The sequence below is a fragment of the Rhamphochromis longiceps genome, linkage group LG4, assembly GCF_057381845.1.
Source record: "Rhamphochromis longiceps isolate RC_006_pf linkage group LG4, R_longiceps_female_GT1.1, whole genome shotgun sequence".
In the NCBI taxonomy this organism is placed as follows: Eukaryota; Metazoa; Chordata; class Actinopteri; order Cichliformes; family Cichlidae; genus Rhamphochromis; species Rhamphochromis longiceps.
The window spans coordinates 37,765,378-37,774,899 of NC_140560.1; the positions used below are offsets into that span (position 1 = coordinate 37,765,378).

General features: G+C 43.5%; 1 protein-coding gene across 1 annotated transcript; it reads right to left on the bottom strand.

Annotated features, from left to right (window-relative positions):
* Nucleotides 1-3,470: 3,470 nt before the first annotated feature.
* On the bottom strand, nt 3,471-9,147 carry prf1.3 (perforin 1.3). Its single transcript, XM_085405376.1, has 7 exons — nt 8,914-9,147; nt 8,781-8,822; nt 6,918-7,010; nt 5,696-5,832; nt 5,058-5,556; nt 3,998-4,368; nt 3,471-3,717 (listed from the first exon to the last, which is right to left on the bottom strand). Exons 1-7 carry the CDS (start codon nt 9,145-9,147, stop codon nt 3,471-3,473), a joined length of 1,623 nt encoding a protein of 540 aa, XP_085261502.1.
* Between the last annotated feature and the right edge of the window lie 375 nt (nt 9,148-9,522).

Genomic DNA, 9,522 nt, shown 5'->3' on the forward strand with positions numbered 1-9,522 from the left:
ATCAGCCGTAGTTCTGCCCGTCGTGTTTTCCTGCTTTTGGGTCAGCACCACAAGCACAGTTTATGTTTATGTTGTCAATTTGTGATTAGTAAACTGTATTTTGTCATGAAAGGACCAAAGATTTTCAGGGCACAAAAACAAATTTAATACCACAGTAAACATGTTCAGTTGCCGTGGTTTTCCATCGCTCGGGCAACGTTGCTTCCCCAGAAAGGAAAACGACTCTGAAAGTTTACTTTGTCTTTATAATCGAGATTAAAATCTGAGCACTTAATAAATCTTAGATCATCTTTGCTGATGAAACACTGACACTGGAGTCACACTGATTCATACCTGTTTTGATCATAATTGATTGATCATCTATTAACTGTTGAACCAGTGATGGCAATGAGGCTGAAAAGACAATAATATACATTTGACCGTGCAGGTCAACTGTATATGCAGGCCTCCATGCAGGTCTGGTGTTTATGACGGAGGTTTGTCTCTGTCATCACTGTGGAGGGGTTTTGGTCCACTCGTCCATGCTGCGTTGCTTCAGCTTATTCAGCTTTGCAGCATTCGTGTACGCACAGCCTCTCGCCAGGTTGCATGCAGTTCATGGACCTCTGTCTTGCTGATGACCCAGTTTTCTCCAAGTTCTCTCAGTGACTGCAAGACGCCCAAACCCTGATCCCTCCACCGCCGTGCTGACAGCTATTGTGAGGTGTTTGGTTTCCTCCAAACGTGGTGCTGTGCATTATAAACAAACAGCTCCACTTTGGTCTCATTTCTTCTTCCTTTAGGTGCAGCTCTGCAAAGTGAAGCCGTAATTTTTTTTGTTTTGCTTTCTCCTGCAACCCAAACAGTCCATCCTCGTTCAGCCTTAGTCTAATTGTGCTGTCATGAACTTTAACCTGCTAACTGTAGAGTCTGGTTTTGGGGTTTTCTGCACACTTAGGAAGATTGTGGAATTGTGTTTACACACCTGAATGTTCCAGACCTTCAAAATGCCAAAAACTTCAGCTTTTACAGAGACGATCACACTGATGGTGATCAGTTAATCAATGCAATTGATTAGCAGCACCTGGCTGCTGCTCATCCTCTTAATTCTTGTGGAAGCAGTAAGGATGGACGCTTTCACAGGACTGCGCAGGCAGTCAGCAGGTCCCTCGGGTCAGGAGAGGTGGGGCCGGTTATTCTCAGTTTCTGTTTCATTTTGCAGTTTTCTCTGGTCTGAGTTTCAGCTCTGTAAATAAGCGACTCACCTGGCAGAGTCACCTCACCTGCCTGACTTCCCTTCACTGATATTTGACTAAGACTACATAAAGCAAGTCGCCTTACATGGTTTTAAATTAATACGTAACACAGTTTCACAATGAAATGCAGAAATTTCCTTCAGCAACACTGGAAATGATGAGTCAGAAACCAGAATTCAAACAGGATTAATCTGCTTGGAAATTTAATACGAGCTCAGCAAAAACAAATTAATGTCCTGCTCAAGGTCAAATATCAGGACTTACAGAAGACTAAAATAGTTAAAAATGGCAGCCAACAGAAAAAAGCAGAAATAAAGTTTCTCCTAATCTGTAGTTCTGATGCTTATCAGATAAAGACGGACTGAAAGCTTCCGTCAGCACTGGGAAGTCTGAGGGATCTTCCAGGAAGGGGGACGCTACTTTCCAGACATCTGATTGGCCAGTGGGTATAGGTTTTGTTCCTGCAGGTCTCTAATCTCAAGCATAACCGACAAACAGACTTCTAAATTCATAACATGACAGGTTGGTGTAATTTCAGCTGATCAGTTATTGTCATTTATTGGTGACGTACTACACTGTCATTGCAAACATGTTGGATTTGTGTTTGTTCCTGTTCTGCTGAGGAGTCTTCAGCAGTGAGTAAGCGACAGTTTACCGCAGCCTGTGTGTCACACTGTCAGCAGTGTGTGTTCGGACTGTTTAACAGTCAGGACTGCTGACAGCGGCTGAAATATTCACCATTTCATTACATCTGTCATCACTGTTTGAGCTCTGTGAGCTTTAAAGTGGAGTTAACACTCTGTAAAATACTCCATCCTGTACTTCTGTCAGTCATTCAGAGGCTAAAAAACTTTCTGCACATTTAGAAGGTTTTACTTATGCAGCTGATTCATAAAACCAATTACAACCAAAGGAAATCCACCAAATATCAGCCTGAAGCTCCAACCGTGGGAAGCTTCCCAGCAAACATGGTAGGAACAGCGATGGTATCGTCCCAGTAAAAACTGGTCTCTGTATCACTGCGAGAACCGAAGCACAGATGAATGATTGTGATCAGAACCTGTTTTTATATTTGAACCACACTTTGAGGCCATTAAGCTTACCTTACATCTAAATTCTATCCTACTTGTTGCCATGGTAAACTGACCATGTCTGGACTGTCACAGGTCAAAGGTTATTTGATGTCCAGCAGATGGTGAAATTCCTTCTTTGTCATCAGCACATTTTTCATTTTGGAACCTTTTTCAACCCTGACTGGACAGCAAGAGAAGCTGGGCAGCTGTTCATCGATGTGTTTGCTGGGTTGTATCGATGAAGCTCATTTGGATTTGAAGTTTTGTTGGTGTTCGGGTCATTTTACAACAACCTGCTGGTGAGTTTCCATGATGTGAGCTCATTCTGCTTTGGAGACTTTTGAGAAGTTTAACATCTGGATGCTACGCAGAGGAATAGCTGAAGATTCCCAAACAGCAAACGTTTTGAAGTTCAGTAACCATCAGCTGATCTTTTCTCTGTGTCTGATGTTGGTTCCAAAAGGAAAACTGGGCAGATGTTGAAGATGTTACGTCCTGGACATCTTAGTTGAATGTCCACCTTGAACATAGCTTGATGTCCTTCAGGAATGTTGCTATAGGTTTTTCTCGAGTGCCTTCTGGACATCCTTCTCTGCCTTCGGATTCTGATCTGATATCTTTATTTAATGTCTGCTGAATGTCCTTCTTGGACTTTCTAACAACAGGAAATCTGTGTTAAGTTGTTGTTTTTTAATTTAAACCTTCTTGATTGAGAGAATTGAGCAAAATTCCAACCTTTGGGGATGTTTGTCCCCCCACTGATCTGACAGACTACACACTGCTTAGGTCATATAACAGGTTTCATATCAATGATATCGGGGACAGAGGATGATTCCTGTGACAGTCCAGATATGTTAAATTCACCATACAAATGAGACATTTTACTCATACATCACCATAACTGGTTTCAGTCTTTTCCTCTGGTGATACTGGTCTGCCTGAGATGGCTTTTTGTGGCCAAATTACTCATCAATCAAATTGGATTGGGTTTAAAGAGACAGAAACATGCATTTTATTTCTACATTACAATGAACAAATCAAAGGTTTTGTCCCATCTGTGGGTTGGTGTTGGCGACCGGTATTGAGATAACATCAACATTTCATGCTTGCTTGGATTTTCTTAAATTATTTTGTAATCCATGCACTGCTTTTTCCTCCAGTTTCAGTAACCCTGGTGGTTCTTTGCATATCCCATCACGTCCTGGTAGGTAGGTGAGGGGATGTAGCGCTCGCACAGCGACCCCTCCAGGCTGGGACCGCACACGACAGACAGGCGGACCAGCACTGAGCCGTGCTTCAGCTTGAACTTCTTGTTGATGTTTCGACCCATCGTGGGGATGACAGACACTTTCCCCAGCAGGTCATCGTCCCAGATGCTGTCCCGATCCCAAACCTCGAAAACAACGGGTCTGTGGAGGAAACACAGAAGCACTACATCAGAGATCACCTGATTCTACTTGTGCTTCTCTAAGCTACTGTTTAGGAAATCTTTTATTTTGGTTCTTGAATACCTCACGCTCTTTTTGATTTGGACATTTTAACATGCACATCTATGAGGACTGACTCACTGCTGGAACCTCAAGTGAATGTTAGAGAAACTGCAGGTTTTGGTTTACAGCCCAAAGAGTGGCTGTAAGTCTCAGATCTTGCAGAAACTGAAATTGATTAGTAATAATTAGTGTTGCTCACTTTCGTTCTTTGAGGTTGATGCTTCCAAAAGTAAAGAGGTAGTTCCACTGGGGGAAGTTGTTGTTCCAGATCACTGGCGTCGTGCCTCCTTGGTTGTTGTAGAAAACTTTAACATATCCGTCTGTCTTGCTGAAATAGTCGCCCCACAGTGCCTCAGCTCGGACCACCGTCACGTTCATCTGAGCTACACCTGCCGCGGCAGGACAGCAATGGGAGTCAACCATTCGATGACCTTGACACTGGCACGCGCAGTTCTGCTTCCGGTGGCCAATCTTACAGTTGACGGGGCAGTGGAGCGGCTTGGTGCTTGTGAGAATGTAGTCACTGATGGCGTCTCGCAGGCTGGCCTTTAGGATGGGATTGTCTCTTATCTAACAAAGAGAATAGAGCTTTTAAATAATCTGGTTGAGGCTGAAAGTAACAGATTAAGAGTAAAACCAAAAGACTGAATGAGGCTCAGACTGATGCTAAAAGGCAGCTAAACTGATGCAAGTTATATTTGGTTAAAAAAAACAACGATGCTCTTAAGTTTCTACTTGATATCTTTAAACTGTACACGTGTCTGTATGCAGACAGAACAAATGTGACCTGAATATTGTGACAGTTTGTGTAAACATTGCTTTGGCCTTTAAAATGTGAGCAGAATATAATGCTTGGGGATTTAACTAGCTATTAAAATCTGTTATTAAAACTATAACCATATTTGTATAAATCGCACATGAAAAACGTAAGCATTAAAAAAACGCCACTTTAATAAGAAAAACTCAAGAGTTGGTTGGGCTTTTCTTCACATGATGCATAGATATATTTTAGAGCAGCAGCACCCTCCAGTTGCTGAAGTAGTTGTGAACATGGCATAAGGAGGAGGTTAGGGTGGAGAGATGGGTCACCCAAACAAACTTTCATTTTTAATTCACAGTCAGCAGTCAGATTTCTTTTAACCGTGACTTTTATGACTCAAACTGCCATGGTTACCCAAACCCTAACCAAAACCATCTGAAGACATTTAAAGGGAAATAATAACTTTATCAGCTCAGTTTACCCTTCATTTGTTCCTCACCAATAAGTGCAGAGGGCTGATCTGGTAGGAAACCACTCCTGGGACACTCTTCAGAGACGCAAGCCATTTCTTATACCCCTCAGACCCTCTGGGATTGAACAGGATGTCCGTTATACCCCTATCTCCGCCCAGCACCTGGGTCTTCCTGTCGGAGAAGGCCGTACTGAAGGTTGAAGCGGTTTTAAGGCTCTTGCTCTTCTGGCGGCAGAACTCACTGGAGGCGTGAACAGGGATGCCCTTAATGGTTGCGCTGGCTTCGGCAGACAGACAGGTGCTGACAGCCTGGATTGACAGTCCAGACATGGAGGTTTGGCAGGTCCGGATTGCGGTCATGGAGTGAACCCGACCCCCGAGTTGAACTCTGCGGATAAAGTGGGTCCCGTAGATGGAGATAAACTGACGGAAGGCGGAGGTGTTTTTGTGATCATAGGTGGAGGGAAGGTTCTTCAGGGAGACCTCAAACTCTTTGCTCAGTGGGGGACGGGAGTGAAGACGGAAGCTGACGGTAAAGAAGGTAAGGGTTGACTGAGGCATGCAAGAATACAGCCACACAGGAGCACAGAGGAGGGACACCTTTTCAGGACCGACACAAGCAGTCACCTGGATAGGTGACGTCAGGACGAGAGAATCAAACTCACGTGTAGTATTTGCATTTGAATTCGTGGCTAGTGAAGCTAAACTTATCACTCCGGCTGCGAGACTCTGCAAACGTTGATGACATGGAGTGAGATCCTCCGATGGCGACACCAGCAATTCCCTTAATGCCGAGGCCCACCTGAGAAGAGGTATACCAGAAACATGAGACATGGTACTCAGAGAGTGTTGCAATCAACATCAACAAGAGAATTTAGCATAAGCAAGGATCGTGTTTAACTTCCAGGGAAGAGCAAAGCGAAGAGTTTGATGTGGTCCCTTTGATCTGATTTACGTGTTGATTCTATGTTTTATTTCAAAATCATAGTCCAATATTTCTGTTAACCATGACCGCAGTGCTGGACTGAGACCATCAGAATTTACTGAGCTCAGAGATCACGTGAGCGGTAGACTCGGAGTTTGTATTCCAGGACAAAGTGAGTGTATTTTGTTCAAAAATGGACCAATATCTATTTCCTAAAGCTTGTCTTACACCATTACCCCCCCCCCCCCCCCCACCATAGAATAGATTAAAATTAAAGTGCTCAGTTTGTGATTAATTTGAAAGCTGTTGAAAAAATTAAACTGAGCATTTTGTTAAGAGATTGATGCTGACACGAGTGTTTTATTATAACATAAAAATATAATACTAATAAAAAAAGTGTTGCAGCTCTCGCTTTATTATTATTAATCGCCTAATTCAGTCAGTCAACTGTATGGTTTCCCTGTCAACCGATACAACCAATGTAAAACTAGGAAATCAGTAATTATCATAATAATCTTTATTTCATTTAAAAGTTAAATATATGCCAAACGTTAATACAAGTGTCCATAAAACACTTAAAATTAAAAAATAATTAAGGACTGCTGAAAATATGAGAGAGTGTTATTAAAAAGTTTTGGGATTATATATTATTTTGAATTTGGAAACTTAAACGTTTACAGGATTATAATTTTCTTAAACAGTGTGAATTAGGATGACTGGGACATGAAGTTGAAGCAGCATTTCATCTGATTAATGTAAATCAAATTACTTTAGGGTGGGGTAAATATTCATAGGTGTGTTATCAGTGTTATGTCCTGTCCACCCTGTTACCTGTGGGGGTTTTCCCCCAGGCTCAGGTCGCCCCCTGCTGGACATTAATAGAATGGAAGCTTAATGGGCTTCTGTCCATCTTTTATATGCAGTTTGTGTGTGTTATTTGCTGAAGTCAGAAACTCTTCAACCTTCCAGCTGACTCCCAGCGATGAACTCCTCTCCTTCATCACTGACTGGCTGGACTCAAAGAGCTTGCTGCTGAGGCTGTGCTCGCACTGCACCTGAGGACAGAGAGCACGCTGGGTGATGCTGTTCACATCGACATAAACACCATGTTTACTCTTCAAAGAGGAGAAAAGGGGGTTGGCTAGAACTTCTGTTATGTTATAACTTCTTCAAGTTAGAGAGACAAGTGACTGTAAAGTGGAAACAGCTTGCAGGACAGAAACAACTGGATTACACTGCTAACACATCTGTACAGACACATGCTAACACAAAGCTAGCAAAGAAAACACAGTGAACATAAGAATAAATGCATGCAGACCCGAGCACAGCAGCCAGAGCCTGAAGGTCAACAGGTAACAAAGGCAGTGATGATCAGCCTGCAGCTTCTGTTTCTACCTGTTTAAGTGTTCACTGTAAAATCACCATGGCAACCTCTTTGAAGTCTCTTTGGGCTGATGTTCATCTTTGCTTTGTGCTTTCAGCTTTGAGCTCATATGTAAAAACTAAAAGAAAGCTTGTACACGTGTCCTCATTAGCATTGGGATTTGTGTTGGTCTGCGGGGCAACAGAAGCTGCTGGTTGGCAATTGTTGATTAGCTCCCACGGAGACGCCGAAGGAACTGAACAAGGTGGCCATGGATTTAGGATTCAGTGGGGCAGGAAGGATGCTTAACAGGGTCAGGACCTTTCATGTACTCCATGGTGAGGATGTTGAAAGATTATAAAGAATGACTTCATCAGTGATGTACTGAAATGGTTGATGACACGGGGTGGCGATGAAGATGGTGTCAGTTGTGTCATCACCTGTAAAGGTCAAACTGAGGCTGGTGATGATTTTAGCACTGTGTGTCCAGTAAGAACTCCAGCAGGCAAAGCAGAAACAGCTGGAGAAAGAAAAGAAACACTCAGCAACCTGCACTTTGTGAAACTCCGTGGCCACGGAATATGAACCACCTCCAAGGAACTTGGTAAGGCACAGGGAAGAATCAGATCTTACTCTGAGCACATCCCAAGGACATCAGCAGACGTTGAACCAAAGTCGAGACAATAGTGATGTTTTACATGTGCTTCACATCAGCTCCCTGACAACGTTTAGTGCAGCCACAAGCCGAGGAGGAAGCATCTGAAGGCATTTTCAAAACATTACGATTTGAACGGCGTTCCGATGTCTGATGAGAATCTTCTGGGGCATTTGCGTATGGAGGCCAAAGCCAGCAGAGGTGACTGTTTGTACTTTGAGAAGCAGTTCCTGCATATGGATCCTGAACGTGGTTATGATGTGGCAAACGATTATTGCATTACTTTGGTAAGGAGCTCTGGAGTGCTGCTGGCTGGACAGAAAGACCTTTGCTGCCGTCAGTGCTTAAGATGAAGAACCCGAATTTCTGCAGAAGTTGACACCAAATGCAATAAGAGCAGAAATGTGAAAGCTGAGGAAATAAGAATATTTAGAGACATTAACCTAAACTTTGTTTGGTTTTATTGCTTTCATTTAAACATCTATCGATTTAGAAAATAATTAAGAATGAAATCTGTAAGATTACAACAACAAAAAGGAAGTGTCATCAGACTCTGTGTTGTGTCATATTTTTGTGTTAGCACATGTCGTACATTTTAATTACTTTTTTAACCCTGTTGGAATTATTGTGCGAATTATTTTGAAATATTTAAAACAAAGTTTAAAGAATGAAGTCAGTCATGCAAGCGCATGTTGACAGTGCGAGAATGACATCAAATAGATGTGAATATTATTTTTTGTTTCAAGAAGTCAGTTTTAATAGTTCACATAAGCTGTCTGCATAAATAAAACGTGTGAATGTGCTGACCTTGATGCGCCAGTCGAGCACTGAAACGGGCAGCTTCTGGATCTGTGGGAGGAGGACAGCATTTCTCTGTGAGTGAGCAGAAACAGCAGCGGCACGACTGAAACTGCTGAAAGAGCTTTGGGAGGGGAGGCACCTGGTTGAGGAGGCGGTTGTGGCACACGGTGCAGTTCCCCTGAGCACCCCCCACCATGTAGTCCTTCACGTTGACCACAAGGGCCCCGCTGGTCTGCAGCTTCACCACATCGAAACCCTCGCCGACCAGATTGTGACCCGGCACGAAGGGGACCTTCTGACACTCGGTGAACGAGCTGGTCTGACACCCCAGACAGAGAGGGAGGAAGACGAGGAGGAGGAAGGAGGACAGCATCGCAGCTGGGAGGAAGAAGAAAGTCAATCGCTTACATGTTTCAGATCAGCAAGCACATTTCAACATTAGACAAAGACAACCCGGGCTGGACGGGTCGATCATAATTCATGCTGCAGAATAATTCCAAGTCAACAGGAACCCGGAACACTTAAGGTCAGAGGTCGTCATTCCACAATAAAAAAAGAGAATGCCAGCCCACATGAAGGGTTTGGCCTAGAAGACTGAGATGCTTCGTGTTGGAAAACCCTCCAAGAGTGGGCTAAAAATCCCCCACAGTGACGTGAAAAACTCACTGAAGGAATAACTGACTGCAGCCGCTGCTGCCGCGGGGGGAACAGCCATCGGGGTTGGGGGGCAGTTTGCACACAGGGCAGG

Coding starts and splice junctions, on each gene's coding strand:
- prf1.3 (XM_085405376.1), bottom strand. CDS start 9,147: ATGCTGTCCTCCTTCCTCCTCCTCGTCTTCCTCCCTCTCTGTCTGGGG. Junction 8,823..8,913: donor ACAACCGCCTCCTCAACCAG/GTGCCTCCCCTC, acceptor CTCCTCCCACAG/ATCCAGAAGCTGCCCGTTTC. Junction 3,718..3,997: donor ATCAACCTCAAAGAACGAAA/GTGAGCAACACT, acceptor TTTCCTCCACAG/ACCCGTTGTTTTCGAGGTTT.